General features: G+C 36.0%; 1 protein-coding gene across 3 annotated transcripts in view; it reads right to left on the bottom strand.

Moving 5' to 3' along the window:
- Positions 1 to 7219: 7219 nt before the first annotated feature.
- The window catches only part of LOC136857244 (osteopetrosis-associated transmembrane protein 1), a 49815-nt gene continuing 38701 nt past the window's right edge, over positions 7220 to 18333 (bottom strand). For all 3 annotated transcript variants that reach the window (XM_067135736.2, XM_067135734.2, XM_067135735.2), the window contains exon 6: positions 7220 to 10277. In XM_067135736.2, coding sequence (XP_066991837.2) covers positions 10225 to 10277 — 53 coding nt within the window. In that variant the 3' untranslated portion in view covers positions 7220 to 10224. The remainder of the gene's footprint in view (positions 10278 to 18333) is intronic.

Raw genomic sequence — 18333 nt, 5'->3', positions numbered from 1 at the left:
TCCCGCAGGACTAAATTCTGGCACCTTAGCCCCTCCGAAACTGTAAAAGTAGTTAGTGGGACGTAAAGCCAGTAAATATTAATAATAATAATGTCTTGTTTAAGGAGTACACCTACAACACAGATTATCAGCTCCCACAAGAAAAAAATTGTAAAGGCCTTGGAATACATACAGAAAGTTCCCACTTGAAGGTATTTTTGAAAATAGAGGATATATAAGTTCATATCCAATACAATCCTCCATGGGCTTTAAAAAACTATCACAAAACAATGTGTTGACAAGAAATGCTGTTTATACATATCAGGTGTAAGCATAAGTTTTTGCCAGTTTTTGAGGTAAAGAAAACACGTAATTTTCAAGGGAAATTCATTTTTTGTTTATTCAAAATATAGGCCATTGACTTCTACACACTTCGCCCATCTCTCAGTTAAGTTACGAACACCATGCCAGAAAAACTGGTTGTCTTTTGCGGCAAATCATTCGTCGAGCCATTTTCCAACTTCCTTGAAATTGCTGCTTTGCGAGCATGTGCCCCATTGATGCGAAGAGGTGATAGTCAGATGGTGCCAGGTCAGGGCAGTACAGCGGGTGTGGAAGGATGTCCCATCCAAGCGATTTCAAGGTGTCTTTCACTGGTTTTGCTGTGTGAGACAGTGTATTGTCGTGTAACAAAATCACTTTGCCATATTTTCTGGCCCATTCTGGTTGTCTTGCGATCAATCGGTGATTTACATTAATCATTTGTTGGCGATAGTGTTGTGCATTAATGGTTTCACCAGGCTTCACGAGTTCATAATACACAATACCACTCTGGTCCTACCAGACAAAAAGCATGGTTTCTTGCCAAAGCGATTTGGCCTTGGTGTTGATAGGACCGGCTTCGCCAGGTGAAAGCCATGATTTTCACCATTTCGGGTTTTCAAAATAAATCAATTTTTTGTCACCCGTCACAATTCGATACAGAAATTATTTTCTTTTGTGGCATTGAAGCAGCATTTCACAAATGACTTAGCGATTTTCCATTTGCCGTTCATTCAAATCGTGTGGGACCCATTTACTGAGTTTATTGATCTTCCCCATTGCTCGTAAACGTCTTCTGATTGTTTCTTGTGACACGTTTAATGCTTGTGCCAATTGCTGTTGAGTTTGAGTTGGGTCATCATCCAATAATGCATGCAATTGTTCGTCTTCACATTTTTGTGGTCTACCAGAACGCGCACTTTCACATCCAAATCAGCATGTTTAAATTGATGAAACTATGTCTCGCATGTTCTAATCATTGGAGTGTGTTCACTATATGTTTCTACCAGCAAATGAAGACTTTCCACAGCCTTTTTCTTTTGATTAAATAAGAAAAGCAATGTGTACTGCAAATGTTATTTTTCAGGCACAAACGTCGACCTGATCACTGAACGATACAACACAGGCGCGGACTCAACAAGGGTGTGTTGATAGATTAATGTCAGATGAACAAACTGACGTATGCGTCAAATTCATACGCTGCGTACTGTTCGCTGGCGCCATCTATTGGTGAAACCCGAAAAGACATGCATACACCTGGTAAACAGTTGTCCCAAGAGATTTATTTGCAACAACTAGTCAGCTGGCAACTGTTCAAGCAAATTAGAACCCAGTTGCTGCTGAAGTTTCCTTACCCATACTGTTCAACAAAATCCATGTACAAAAGCTTGGAACTGGGCTTCTTTTGTTTGTATGATCTTAAATAGAGACTTAGCTGTTTGATGACCTTGATGTTAAATTCCAGTCATGTTTCACTTGTAAGCTACAGAGACTATAAGACAAATTTGAGACGAGTGCCTTTACTCCCTGGGGTAGAAATAGTTGTGCAACAAAAATGACTCATTATTGTGTATTACTGATGTAACAGTAAGATGACTTTCATATTGTTACCCTCACAGTTTAGGATGAAGTTGGCTAATATCTTGACTAAAGTTATTAGAAATTAAAGATAATGTCATATGTTTTATGTCCCACTAACTTTTTTTATGACTTTCAAAACCCCAGGATTGAAAGAAAATACATAGCATCTCTAGTAGCTGAACCATGCATTTGGAGGCGTTTCTCCGTAATGTGCAACAGTATTTCATTTGTTCGCAAATTTAAGAGCAGGTCACTCGCTATTAAATATGAAGAGAATAATGGCAGGCCATCAATGGTAGTGACAGAAGATAACATCTTGTGTACAGAAAATGTCAAAAGGAGATCTATGATCAAGTAAAAAGATTTAGAGTCAGATCTAAGGATCAGTTAAGTGATTTTACCATCCTTCATGAATACCTACGAATGAAAAAAAAAAAAAATTGTTGAAGATGGGTGCCCCTCCAGTTTAAGTGAAAGGCAGAAATTTTGCTGGGTGAAATTTTGCCAAACATTCATCTACTGATATTCTTCGTACATATCTGACAATGTCTATTATTTCAGTATGATAATGAAGACAAGACAAATTTGAAAAACCAAAGAATGCTGGAAAGATGATGCTTATTCTTTACAACAACTGATCAGCTGGCAACTCGTTCTAGAAAATTAGGAAGCTACAAATTTCCCATGGTGTGCAATAACTTCATGTACAACAGCCTAGAACCGGGATTAGGAACAATTTGTTACTACAATAGCATTTTTTTTGTACCGACACAGATAGGTCTTGTGGTGGCGATGGGATAGAAAAGGCCTAGGAGTTGGAAGGAAGCGGCTGTGGCCTTAATTAAGGTACAGCCCCAGCATTTGCCTGGTGTGAAAATGGAAAACCACAGGAAACCATCTTCAGGGCTGCCGATAGTGGGATTCGAACCTACTATCTCCCGGACGCAAGCTCACAGCCGCTCGCCTCTACATGCATGGCCAACTCGCCTGATAAAATCATTTTTAGACAGCATAGAAGCAAAACTGTTGTCCTGAGCTTCCTATTTCCCATTTTGAAGAACTACCTTTTAAGTAAACCATTCTTCAGTTCTGTTGATGCAGTTACTGCCTATGAAGAGAAATTAGCAACAAGCTGGTAAAATTGTTTCAAGAAATGATTCTAGAGGGTGGCATGCATTGCCACGGAAAGTACTTACTTTTCTGTGACTCAGAGTTATAAGAGTACAGTATATCAAAACTCATCTGGTTGCCCTCAAAATATGTTAATTTTAAAAAAAAGAGGTGAAATATAAAGCACAACATTTATCTGATCAATTTGTGACCTATTTTATATAGAAATTAAGTTGGGGAGGTGGGGATTGCCTACCATTATTATTTCAGTTTCAATCACATAAGATGAATACACACAGAATACCCCGTCCCCAAGTGAAAACATCCTATTAACTACCCTAATTAAGGTGACTACAAGTATCCACTGAATTTCCTTTTCTAAGTTTCTTATACATTCACAGAAGATTAAGTCATCTTTCCTACTTCATTATTTTGAAATCAATGCAGCTTGCTGCAATTTATGTACCCACTAGTTTTTATTCCTGTTTAATGATTATACAGTTCAGTGAAACAAAACCTAGCCAAATTAACCTGATTTCGCTATGTAGTGATTGATTATTGCTTGCGTGATTGTAGTTTATTTGTTATGTATATGTGTGTATAGATCAATATTAAAAACATGTAAAGTACGAGTTGCTGCGTAATATCAGATATGGATGCATATTGGGTGAAATAACTTTTGGTGTTGCAATACTGCTAGGGTAACTGTCAAGCCATCGCTCTGTTATTGTGTGCATTTAGCGATGAGCTCATATTTACGAAACACCAAGTGTGACCCAGGCAATTTCAACATAGTATGTAACATTGGTAGCTGGGTGGGAGTAACATCATATTTTTAGAGATTACATGGGGGTGTCAGCTAATGTCTATATAAGCTGACCGTATATTATAGCGTCAGTCATTTGGATGGACACACTTGCCAAGGGAGTGTTGTAGTGAGATGGTAGTGAGGAGTTATTTGGAAGGTGAGGCCTCAGTCGGTCAGTTCAGTTTGGAAGGAGAGGCTTGCCATGAAGTGTTGTAGTCAGATAGATGGAGCCTTGGTCCATGGATAGTCGTATGGAGAGTAACGCCACAGTTGGTCAGTCAGTGAAATGGAGAAGCAGCAGTCACATGGATACTTAATCATCAGTCACCATATGGAATAAATGTTCAGAATGTTTTTCGTGTATCTGATTGGTCGAGTTTTTGTGTCAGTGCTACGACAGTCGAATATTGAATCGTCGTAATGCAGACCAACAGTTATCAGTGAATTATTTGTAAATTTGATTGTGAAGTGTGAATCTAATTTCAAGCCATGCTATATCTCGTCATTGAAACAAAAAGGATACATCACCAAATTAGGCTTGAGATACCTACAGGATACCAATTCAAAGGAATACATCATAATAACACTTAAAGTGTTGAAGGTACTGTTCGTGAACTAGTGAGGGATAAATTTCTTGTACAATTTTTAAATGTCCAGTCAATAAGATTTCAAATTTAATGCCTAGTTTCTTTCAGTTGTAATGTTATAGTTTTATATTATAATGTAAATTATCGCATCAAATAAGTCAAAATTTAAATAATATAGTTTGTTTAATATCAAATGAATTTATAGTTTTATTTTAATGGTAGAATTAGATAACCTCAAATTTAATGGGGAAACAAAACGACTATCTCCTTTTCCTAGAACCTATATGTTATGCTAAGTAAGCTTATTACCTCACACCCTAGGGATATTCAAAACTCTCATTCTATTATTGCTGCACTGAGTTGTAGCTGGCGCCCATCAAATATTGTATCTGTGAGTAATCAGGTAAGGACTAAATGTGAGTACACAGTCAAATGAATGAGTATTTTATTTCATGAATTTGTTAAGGTTTTCATTTTGAATTCTATTTTATATTTATAAATTTAGAGAGTGGTAAGTAGTCACAATGTGTCACTTGAAAACAGAGCCTGCTGATATTCAGCAATGACTGTTCAAAATTTTGCAAAATTTCAAAACAGTTAACGGTGCTATTTTAAGGACTTGTGTTTCCTGTTCCACGAATTCTTTCCTCACAAACTCACCTGGACACCGTACCTTAAAAATCTTGAAGACGAGTGTCAAAGAACAATGAACATCATGAAAATTCTCTCAGCAAAAAAACTGGGAAGCAGACTACCAAGTCCTAATAAACACGTATAGAGCCACAATCAGAGTCAAACTGGATTATGGCAGTACAGTATATTGTTCTGCCAAACCATCTACTCTCCAGATCCTTGATACCATCCAATCCTCAGCTCTTCAAATTGCCCTTGGAGCCCATCGCACCAGTCCTATAGGTAGTATAGAGATTGAAGCCAACTAACCACCACTTGAAATGAGACGTAAACAGCTGAGTTTGACATACGCACTCAAGATAGCTGGTACAAGTAACCACTACTTAAAATCTTTCCTATTTTCAAAGAGACATAACGGAAGAACTGGATCTCAACCCCAAATCTTTAACATCAGAATATACTATCTTCTCAAAGAACTAAACCTCAGCCTTCCATCCATTTTACTTCTACACAATTCCCTAGATACCCCTCCATGGAAGGCTCATTTGCTTCCATTCAATTGGGAATTGACCAACAATTTTAAAGCTCTGACTGGTACAGCAAAATCCCAACAGTTATTTCATGAAATTTACCAGATCTTTTCACAGTTTTTACAAGTGAACTGTATGCTCTTTAACAGGCCACAATTCATAGTTCAAAAGGAAGCTACAATAACAAATTCATAATATTCTCTGATTTCGAAAGTGCATTAACTTCAATACAAAATCCATCAACAACACACCTCCTTGTTAAAGAAATTCAAATGCTGTACCACAAGATCAAGATTGTAGGAAAAAATGTTATTTTTATGTGGGTACCCTCTCACAGAGGAATACCAGGCAACGAATCAGCTGATCAAGCAGCAAGAGAGGCTACTGGACTTCCAATCAACGACCCTCAAATTGCTACTCTACACATTCTGATATCACTTATATCAATGGAAAATGAACTGGCTCAAAACTTCCACTAGCAATCCTCAAAAAATTAAAATATCTACAAGAATATATCCTCTCCAAAATCTCACCAGACACGAACAAGTCTTAATCTCCCGACTAAGGATAGGACACAACAAGATCACCCACAACTATCTCCTAGAAAAGAAACAACCTCCCACCTGCAATAAATGTAACTGTAACTGTTCTCTCACTGTCAAGCATATCATTTCAGAATGTCAACTGTATCACCATTGGCGCCAACACCATAACACACCTACGGAAATTGAAGTGACACTGGCTTCACCAGCACTAAGTCAAGTCTTCTACTTCCTGAAGGATGCTGGCTTGGACTCCAAAATCGAATTACATTATACTTATTTATACTTTCCTTATAATTGCAATATTATTATTACTATTACTCAGTGATCATATGTAAGTCACAATAAGACCTTGGAGTTAAAAGCAACTATAAAAACCCTAATTTTAAAAACTATAATTTTTTTAATCTTTCCTATTTCCTTTCGTACCAATGATTAATTCAAATTCAATATCAAGATCAGTATCCATTTGTGGACATCCATAAACTCTTCTTAATATACAGATTATTTTTTTCTTTACGTAGCAACGACACAGATAGGTCTTATAGCGATAATGGGATGGGAAAGGCCTAGGAATGCGAAGGAAGCGACCGTGGCCTTAATTAAGGTACAGCCCCCCAGCATTTGCCTGGTGTGAAAAAGGGAAACCAGAATGATTATTAATAAATCACTATTGCATATTGAATAGCTAATTATTTTTTGGTGCACCCTTATGCAAATATGTAGATATGTTCGTATTTAGAAGGAATTTCTTTAAGGTTTCTGCACAAGTCAAATAATTTGAGGTACCAATTATTTTCTCATTTTTCAGTAAGTTCCTGTAGCTCAATGTCTCTTAAACTCATTAATAGTGTTCCATACAGTAGAATAATAGTGAATAGGAAATATTTTGAGTAATTTATGAATAATATTCATTACAGAATACAAGTGTTTCATTTCTCTCACTTCCATTATATATTTGTAAATAATTACAGTATTTGTTTTTTATCACGAGGTTATGTTTTTGGAAGTATACATTAAAATGTTCAGTACTTGTATATTACAAATTAGAACAGGACTTTAGTTCCAAAAGGACAAAATTAAGTCCTAATACAATGGAAAAGGAGCAGAATAATAAAATACACAAAATATTATAAAAACTTTTATGTTAAATCACACAAATTAAACTATGCAAATGCATAATCATGTAAAATAATACATAAATCTAACAACTGATAACATGAAAGAGATGAAATAATTTACATCTCTATGAAAACACACAAAACTTCTGTCATAAAAAAAACTTGCTCTGATGATTACATATAATTAGGGACCTGAAAAAAAATTGCATTTCTGATAAATGCAAAATTTTTCATCTTGTACTGAATCCAAGCCTACGGTAATTCTAATGTGGTATAAAATAATTTTTACGAATAAATAGAAGTGCAACAAAATACGAATTGTGACCCAAAATGCAAAATGAGTATGAATATGAGATTTTGGTGCAAATTCTGCAAAAATGTGCTATTTTAATGGCAAAAACAACATATTTCGGCAAAATCGTCAGAAATACTCAAAATATGATGCATAAATCTTTCGGCCATTCCGATCGATGAAGAAAAGTAGCCGATCGATTGCTGCTTGCTGACTTTAATCGATATTTACAATGGGAATAGCAAGGGGAATAAGATCTGTATTGATTATTATCGAAATGTAAATCGAGTGTCACGGAAGTAACGAGATAGACGCAGCGTTGTTTTCCTGTTCGAAATTTAAACTAGCGGAAAGTAGAAACACAAGCAATCATTTAGGTTATGGGTCGCACGACAAAAACTGTACACGAAAGGGCTCAGCAATGTGCAAAGGATGGTTTATATGCCACAGATTCAGTGACTGTTTTGCAAGTATTGTAATTGCCGAGTTGGATGGGGGAAAAGAAAGATAGCATTGTGAAACATGTTAAATCTGAAAAACACGTGGGTAAGCGACGCAATAACAAAAGTTCAACCCCTGCTGCTAGTACGTCTCAAAGAAAGCAATCTTCTGTGCTTACACAGATAGTTGTAAACGACAAAAATTTTCCAGAGATAACTTCTCGAAACGCACAGTTGAAGTATTTGCCAAAGCAAATATACCTCTGGAAAAGCTGGAAAACAAAGAGCTAAGAGCTTAGATTACTGAGTTTTGAAGTGCCATGTGTGAGAACTCTACGTGAAGTATATTTACCGGGTAAGTTTCAATTTCATTGTTTGGATACGGTTTAGGTATTACGACATCGAAACCACATGCAAAACTGAAGGATACCAAATCTGAGTGCGATTTCCATATCGAACTATCTTACCCGTACCCAATTGATCCAGTAATCTTAAATTATTTTGTTATAATTTGAGGTCTTTCTTCCTTTCTAGAAGTTGCATCTGACCACCAGAAAAGAACAGCAGAGGCTCTAGTGGGGAAGAACAACATACTGTGTGATGAAACTACAGATAGAATGGGCCGTTGTGTTTTTATCATCATATTCCAAGTCCCAGCCAGATCGAAAAGAGAGCTGCACATTGTTTCTGTGAACTATCTTGATGTAGGAAATGCTACAAACTGCTCTTGTGCTGTTTTAGAAGCTCTGTGCAGTTATAGTGTACCATAGGATGCAGTTAAAGTGTTTGTTAGTGACAGTAACCCGTACATGACCCGGTGTTATGAAACATTAAGTGTGGTCATAGGGGATCATTTAATGCATGTACAGTGCTGGGTACATAAGATCAGCTTGGTTGGCAATAGTTGGGTTGCAGTGATGACAGATTTAAATCATGTGGTTGCGATGGTAAAGTGTGCATTTTTGAACACAAGATAGCGAAAATATAATTATTTACAATTCTTAACAACAAAGTATGGTGCTTCAAAGGAAGCAAAGCTTTTTCCTGCCACTGTCATAATCAATGGAATAGCTGGTTTCAGGCTGTCTTCTATTTGAGTGCTTACTTTACTGATGTTGTTACATTTTTCAAGATGTCTGACGTGAAAGACATCAACAACTGTGGTATTAAGTACCTGACTGATCTGAGTGACCAAGAAGTGAACAGACTTCACTCCCACATGGTTTTTGTCACAGATCATGCAGCTGGATTGGTTGACCTCCTTACTGAACTTTAAGGGTCTCTGTATCCTACCTCTCATCTCCCTTACCCCAAACTGCATAACCTTGACGCCAGTTTTACCTTCATTTGTGAGAGGAATTTTTCTGCGGCAACTAATGATGCTTTGATTAAGCTCACTCCCCTACAGCAGACTGCATGTAGAGACACATTTGTCAAAGCTGCTCATTCTTCACAGTGTAAGCTAGCCACATTGAAAGCTAAAGACCAACCATAAGCATTTTGTGTCAATTTCTCAAGCTTTGTATCCAAAAAATATAATTTTGAATAACACTGATAAATTAGATGAGCTTGAGAAATTGTTTGAAGTAACAGATCTCTCAAGAAATGATATCTGGTCTGGTTACTGTTCTCTGAAACATGCAATTCAAACCCATATGAAAGAAAGTGAAAAATGTGATGTCATGCTTGCATTAACTGCAGTTCAGACAGAGTTCAACATATTTGCTAAATACTGTCTTGAGCTGTTGTGCACCCCAATGAACAATGTAGATAGTGAGCGTGTGTTGTCTCATTACAACACAGTGGTTACAGACAGACGGTGCAATTTGAAAAAAAGCAATGCCGAAGCACTGACAATGCTTTCGTTTGAACAATGAATTTGTATTGTGTATGAACCAAGGACAATGTTTTCACTTCATAAACTTGGAATCGTTAAAATGAATAATATCAGGCGATTATTTTAATTTTGTAAATATATGCTAATTTTGGAAAAAATAGATGCTAATTTTGAAACAAATAGATGCTAATTTTTCAGGTCCCTACATATGACTCAAAAATTCTAGAAATTTTCAATTTAATTATACTATTAAACTGTTTTAAGAATATATAAAATGCTATGAATCTGGTAGCCAAACCAGTTCACAATAAAATACTCTTACAAAGAACATGCCTACTAATCACTAAAAGTCACAATATAATAACAAACAAGACAATAAAAATACAAATTTCTAGCAGTAATATCACAGATTATACAAAGGTAAACAACGTGTTGATGATGTTTCATGACACAAGGCGACTAGTGGATGGGTAATTTAAATGTCCCAGACGTTTTTCTGAAATGGAAAAATAAACAACTCTAATTTGATTAATGAACAAAAGAAACTTAACACAGACTGATATAACTTCTTCTTGCATATACTGGTATGTATCACTGGTATACAACATCCATTTTTCCTTAAATGTAATTCTTGAAAGTCAAATAAGATATTTACATCTATCAAATATATGTGATCAGCATTTAACATTAAAAAATGCAGTAGCTTAAATAAATTCAAAATCTATTGATCTGTTTAGTTAGATAAAGAAACAGGACAGAAAGTGACTCACTAAGGCAACAGTAGATTAAAATGATACAAATAATGTTACATTTTTCTTGGTTAGAAAGATAGCAAAGTCATATGGGAATGAGAGATGACATTAGTTCAACACATAGCTAACCAACAGCTGAATCAATAGTCAATCTTAGGTTTGGGGGGGGGGGAGTCAGACACACACACACACACACACACACACACACACACACACACACTCACTCTCTCTCTCTTTCTCTCTCTCAGAACGGCCCACTACCTTCCTTTAACCTTTCATAAAAATATGCAACAACTATGCTAGCAATGATATCTGTTAACTAAGAAGTGTCCTGCCTTCTCAAGGGAGTTATATATTTTTGGCCTTCATCCGTAGCTGAATGCAGGCTGTGCTGGGTCAAACCTCTGCCTGTCTCCATCTCCACTGATGGACAAGTTTTTCTTGCATTTAAACTTGCACAACTTTTAACTATAATAGCATGTGCATAATTTCACTTCATAATAAACACTAACCTGCATAATACAAATTATTCAAAGAGGTCGATCTGCAGTTACATATTTCTCATGTTTTTAAAGAAACTTACATTCACTCACAACAGCTTTCGCTTCCATAATTCTTCCAATTTCTGTCCTGATGCTGTATTTTATTTTCATTCATTTGAAAGAGATAAAATATGCAGTTATATATTTTTTATCCCAGAAAGGTAGGTACATGTTGTAACATTAAGGATGAGGAAATATGTATGCCATAAGCCTTTGCCGGCAGGACCTAGTGTTTACACTGCACTAAGTCTTCTGGTATGGGCTAGAGCAATTTTGTTGCTTTCATTGATCTGTCTCTGTCTTATCCTTGGCTTTGACAATATGAAAGTGACTAAGGTATGAGCGATGCTAGTAATGCCATTCCTTACGCAGCCAGTCCCTGCTATGAATGGTGTGAAACTGTTGCTCATAGGGTCAGTTGGTGCATGCATTTCATTGGGCTTGGCAGACTGATATGTAATAGCAACTTCTGGCTCAGTGAGGAAAGCAACGGGAAACTACCTCACTCCTCATTTCCCTAGTACGCCTCTTCAGTGATGCCTAGGCCATCTATGACAGCTCATGGTGGAACTGTTGAGGATCCAACCAGCCTTCGGGCTGATGACTAAACATACATACAAGCCTGTACTAATGATCCTGTCATTAAAAACTTCAGTTAGTGATTTCAAAGAATTCTGAACAATGTGTGCTGTTGTAGAATCTTGTTGAAATCATGCATATTGTCTTAATTTCAGACGACTGTTCAATAAGCAATGTAAGCTAATGTGTGTGGCATCTCTCTAAATTTCTAGCACCGGTATCTAGAAAATAGAGACCCTATTATTCTTCTAATAGTTATAGCAAACTACATACACAAACTTCTACATTATGCAGAGAAACTTAGTGTTTTAATCATATATTTTAATTCCAGTGCCTTTATTCTGTATACATAACCATGAAAATGAAACCATGCTACACCAGAGAAAATTATGTATTATTACTTGATAATACTATAAACGGTGGTCTGCAAAATCCAGCTATCAAAATTCACTCAAATTACATTGTTATGCACTTTTATTTCTTGGACTATGGTCACTAAGCACAATTTCAGTTTTAAAAATTTGATTGCTTTATAGGCTAAAATTTTGAGATGATGCAATGCAGAAGTTTCTTTAGAGAATGGTCTACAACCATGCAAAATGATACCGTATTTTTCATCTGTAAGAGCAGGACATTGTTGCTTAGGATATATAAAGTTCAGATTTTTAGTTTTATTAAATCTAAGAACCATTCTTCATAATGTACCTATCCCTAAGTGGAACTAGATCACCAGAGAATTTCTCTAAAAATTGCCTACCACATCCCCACATCATTTTCAATCAATCAATCAATCAATCAATCAATACTGATCTGCATTTAGGGCAGTCGCCCAGGTGGCAGATTCCCTATCTGTTGCTTTCCTAGCCTTTTCCTAAATGATTTCAAAGAAATTGGAAATTTATTGAACATCTCCCTTGGTAAGTTATTCCAATCCCTAACTCCCCTTCCTATAAATGAATATTTGCCCCAGTTTGTCCTCTTGAATTCCAACTTTATCTTCATATTGTGATCTTTCCTACTTTTATAAACGCCATTCAAACTTATTCGTCTACTAATGTCATTCCACGCCATCTCCCCGCTGACAGCTCGGAACATACCACCCAATAATAAAAGAGAATTTATTGGACTCCAACCTATTCAATACATTACAGGATGTTAACATTTTTAGTTAAACATCGTTAAAATGGAGACATGTTTCGCCCTCCATGTGGGGCATCGTCAGTTATATCAAAGCACCTCAAAATTAAACTAGACGTCTGGTTGGAAATTATGAACATAATATGTATGAAAGAATACATTAAAAAAACACGTACAAAGTCCTATCCTAAACGAAATAACAAATAGACTAGTTACACATAGTAAAATACGCTAGTGGTTTCTTAATATTAAAATGAGGCCATCCTATGCACAGTATAAAAATGAAAGTAATCAAAGTCTATATGATATTGAGTTCGATGATAGTTCTACGAAGTATATACAAATGTTGGCAAAATAAAACACAATTTATAATTACTGTACACTTATTTATGATTGTTAAAATTGATGAGGTAAAACATTCCAATTTGTCTATTTGTAATTTGGCTCCAACCAAAATAATTCGCCCGTAGGATTCATGAGGTAGTCAACTCCATTGGTCACTCTCTATTTGAATGGAGTGCACAGTGCAAGTGAACAGCTTTTGTTGATTATAAAATGAGGCTGTGCTAAGACAGAGTTAAAACAACACTGCCTTCAAATGAAGATAGTTAAAAACATCATTAGGTTCTTCCTAGTTGACTAAAAGTTGCGTATATTTTGTTGTTGAAGTGTGGGAAAGTCAGTTGTTGGTTGAATGGGCAACGGTCGAAAATGTTGTGCTGTGCAATCGGTGTTTGAGCTGTCCTACATGTGAGGAAAATCTGAAAATGGAAGATTTAATTAGTTAAGTGAAATGATGGAAAAAGAGAAAAAATGGGGAAATCATTGAGAAATGAAAGATGTGAAAGTTAAAACTTACCTTGAAAGCTGTTGAGCTGTTACCTAATTGTTAGGTGGTTTGTGGAGCACTGGCTGTCGCTGATGTCCTGCTCCTCGTGTTGTACGTGTGACGTCTTAGAGGAGGGGAGTGGATTTGAGAAGGCGGGGCTGTGGGTATATGATTGGCGCTTGGGGAGGAGTTGTGTGTATTGGAGGGAGTATAGGGGCGTGATGAGTTGAGCGGCTTAGTGGGGGTGCTTGGAGAGCTTGTTTTGAGGACGTTAACAAGTCTTTTGTCTTTCAGATTTAAACTATTGAGCGAAAATATTAATTGTTCGTAAAGCGGGCTTCGGTTGTCTATTGGATCATTTAAATTTTTATTCTCATTGTATTTTTGGTCCAAAAAAATGTATAAATTTTCGAACTCGGTCATGAGCCTGCCTTTATCTAGTCTTCTTAAAATTTGGAGATCCTGTTCGATTGTGGTAAAGCTATGTCCGGTGTCTTTCATATGGATGCTCATGGCTGAGTGTTTATTGTGCTTTTGGGCATTGAAATGTTCTGCATATCTAATTGCAAAGCTTCTACCAGTTTGACCGATATATGAACTGTTGCATTCAGCACATTTCAGTCTATAAATGCCAGAGCCCGAAAATTTATTGTTCTCCGAGTTTATCTTATTGTGGTTGAAAAATAGCTTTTGATTAGAATTATGGGTCTTATAGGCTACCCTAATATCATGTTTTTTTAAAGGGGTAGTGATTTGATGTATAATGGGGTTAATGTAGGTGAATGATGCATATTTAGGCTTATTAATTTTTATTGGGGAGAGGTTAGTGGCCAATTTCAATTTCACTTTATTGATTATTTTCTGTATGATTGAGGGATTGTATCCATTGAAAACAGCTATTTCTTTTATGGTACTTATTTCTTTTTTTAAATTGACGGTTAACATGGGAATTCTTAACGCTCTGTACACTAAACTGTAAAATGAGGCTTGTTTGTGCGATTGTGGGTGAAGAGAATTTTATTTTATGGTTGTGGGAGTGAATGAAGGTTTTCTGTGAATCTGGAAATCGAAATTGTTTAAGGTCCTGGTGATTGTAATGTCTAAAAAATTGATGAAATTATTGTCCTCATCTTCTTTAGTAAACTTGATGCAATTATCAAGGCTGTTTAAGTAAGTTAGTATGTCTTCACTATTGTTGCAGCTTTTGTCTATTATTGCTAGTGTGTTATCGACATAGCGTAGCCAAAGACACAAACCATTAATGCTGTTTGTTATTTTACTATTTTCGAGGTTGTCCATATAAATTTCGGCGAGTATTCCCGAAATGGGATCACCCATGGCTAGACCTTCTTGTCTGTATATCTTATTATTGAATGTAAAATAATTGTTATGAAGGATGAAAGTTAAAGGTGCTGTGTTTAGAAAGATTAGTTCGTATGATTTCGATAGTTTTTTTAGCAGGAATGTTCGAGAACATATTGGTAATGTCAAATGAGCACATTATGTGGTTAGGCTGCAAATTAAATTTATTTAAAGTTTCGCATAATTCTATTGAGTTTTTAATAGGGTGTTTATTGTGAAATGTGAAGTGTTTCTTAAGGAATTTTTGGAGGAACTGAGAAGTTTTGTACGTTGGGCTATTTCGGCTATTTATGATGGGTCGAATGGGAACGTCATTTTTATGTATTTTTGGCAGTGATCTGACGGTGGGTAATTTGGGATTCATGTTGATGAGTTTTTGATGTTCGTGTTCATTAAATAGAAAGGTGAATTTTTTAGGAGTGTTTTTAAATTACGTTGAGTTTTTAAGATAGGATCTTTTGAAATTATTGAGTAAGAATTATCGGAAAAGAAATCCTCCGTTTTTTGGATGTAGTCGTGTTTATTCATTAGGACTACGGCATTGCCTTTGTCGGCTTTCGTTACTATAACATTATTGGTGTCTACCTTTTTTCTTAATTCGTGGGTTTGTTTGAGAACGGTGAAATTATTGATAATAATTGATAATAATACCAATTGGTATTATAAATTTGCTCATTCAGGACAAATATTTCAGATTCCCTATGGAAATTATTGATGTCGGAAACTTCTTTTACAAGGGTGGGTAATTTCTTTTTTATCTCACGTCATTTTGTCTGTCGAAGGGAATTTGTTTATTTATGTTGGATTCAACTTCAGCTATTGTGGTAATTATGTCCTCGGCTTTATTTGGACTAGGCCAATTATATTTTAGGCCTTGGTCAAAGAAATTGATTTCATTATCCGAAAATGTGGTGTTAGATAAATTGATGGTGGTTGGAGTGTTTTTCCACGAGGGGGTGAAAGTTTCTCTATTTTTGTTTTGGTTGATGGATTTAGGTTTCTCTTCTAATCGACATGTCAACTTGTGGTCTAAGGTTTTTTTTTTTTTTGTCTAATATGTTCTGCAATTTACGTGCAATGTGTCTTTGGTATGAGCTCCATTCGAGAGGTGATAATGATTGAGCAGTGATCAAATGTTCCTGGTAAAGCTGCAGGTTTAGTAGGGATTTTTTTCTATACATTAGTTTAATTTCATTTCTAAGCCAGATGGTGTTGACTTTATTTTGGACGTCTTTAGATTTGAGTGTTGGAATGTTTTTCCTTTGACTTGATTTTAAGAAATTCGGCACCAGACCTAATCTTAAACATTCTTTTAAGAATAAGATATCTTTTGAAATTTTACCGATTTTGATTTTGAGGTTTTGATATCTATTTTTATTTTTTATTAGCCTGGTTGGCTTTATCATTACAAGTAATGAAAATCATTTTATTTTCCGTATTGAAAGAATCTCAATAATAAAAGAGAATTTATTGGACTCCAACCTATTCAATACATTACAGGATGTTAACATTTTTAGTTAAACATCGTTAAAATGGAGACATGTTTCGCCCTCCATGTGGGGCATCATCAGTCTCCATGTCTCCATTTTAACAATGTTTAACTAAAAATGTTAACATCCTGTAATGTATTGAATAGGTTGGAGTCCAATAAATTCTCTTTTACTATTGAGATTCTTTCAATACGGAAAATAAAATGATTTTCATTACTTGTAACATACCACCCAGTCGAGCAGCTCTTCTTTCTCTCAATTCTTCCCAACCCAAACATTGCAACATTTTTGTAACGCTACTCTTTTGTCGGAAATCCCCCAGAACAAATCGAGCTGCCTTTCTTTGGATTTTTTCCAGTTCTTGAATCAGGTAATCCTGGTGAGGGTCCCATACACAGGAACCATACTCTAGTTGAGGTCTTACCAGAGACTTATATGCACTCTCCTTTACATCCTTACTACAACCCCTAAACACCCTCATAACCATGTGCAGAGATCTGTACCCTTTATTTACAATCCCATTTATGTGATTACCCCAATGAAGATCTTTCCGTATATTAACACCCAGATACTTACAATGATCCCCAAAAGGAACTTTCACCCCATCAACGCAGTAATTAAAACTGAGAGGACTTTTCCTATTTGTGAAACTCACAAGCTGACTTTTAACCCCGTTTATCAACATACCATTGCCTGCTGTCCATCTCACAACATTTTCGAGGTCACGTTGCAGTTGCTCACAATCTTGTAACTTATTTATCACTCTATAGAGAATAACATCCGATTCCACTCCTTTACTCATATCATTTATATATATAAGAAAACATAAAGGTCCGATAATACTGCCTTGAGGAATTCCCCTCTTAATTTTTACAGGGTCAGATAAAGCTTCACCTACTCTAATTCTCTGAGATCTATTTTCTAGAAATATAGCAACCCATTCAGTCATTCTTTTGTCTAGTCCAATTGCACTCATTTTTGCCAGTAGTCTCCCATGATCCACCCTATCAAATGCTTTAGACAGGTCAATCACGATACAGTCCATTTGACCTCCAGAATCCAAGATATCTGCTATATCTTGCTGGAATCCTACAAGTTGAGCTTCAGTGGAATAACCTTTCCTAAAACCGAATTGCCTTCTATCAAACCAGTTATTAATTTCACAAACATGTCTAATATAATCAGAAATAATGCCTTCCCAAAGCTTACATACAATGCATGTCAAACTTACTGGCCTGTAATTTTCAGCTTTATGTCTATCACCCTTTCCTTGATACACAGGAGCTACTATAGCAACTCTCCATTCATCTGGTATAGCTCCTCCGACCAAACAATAATCAAATAAGTACTTCAGATATGGTACTATATCCCAACCCATTGTCTTTAGTATATCCCCAGATCACAAATAAGTGCCATACATGAGTAATTCCATCTTCTAGTGTTAACATTCCATTTACTTTATTAACACGCTGCATTTAATGACAGTGGCATACCAACAGACCATAATAATACTAAATGTAATACAAAATCTTGAGTTACACTGAACTGTAAGAACCCATTTGGGGCCAAATTATAACAATAAAAATACACATTATTCTGGCTCTCCTAACAGCAAACTCTAATTGACTTCCCACATATAAGTGCTTGTAATTATAAAAGGTACAAGTGAGATCTAGTGATGGGCAGTCTGAGACGAGGTCTCGAGATTTCTCGGGATTTCTCGAGACTAGCGCAGGCATTATTTCTCACAAGAAATTTTGAGAAATCTCGAGTGTGTTGTCCCCACACTGTGCGGCGAGCAGCGTGTCGTAGGCCTACAGGTAGTCGGAGCTGAATGTTGTTTGTTCCGAATATGCGAATA

The sequence above is a fragment of the Anabrus simplex genome, chromosome 1, assembly GCF_040414725.1.
Source record: "Anabrus simplex isolate iqAnaSimp1 chromosome 1, ASM4041472v1, whole genome shotgun sequence".
Lineage (NCBI taxonomy): Eukaryota > Metazoa > Arthropoda > Insecta > Orthoptera > Tettigoniidae > Anabrus > Anabrus simplex.
This window is presented reverse-complemented; position numbering and strand designations above follow the sequence as displayed.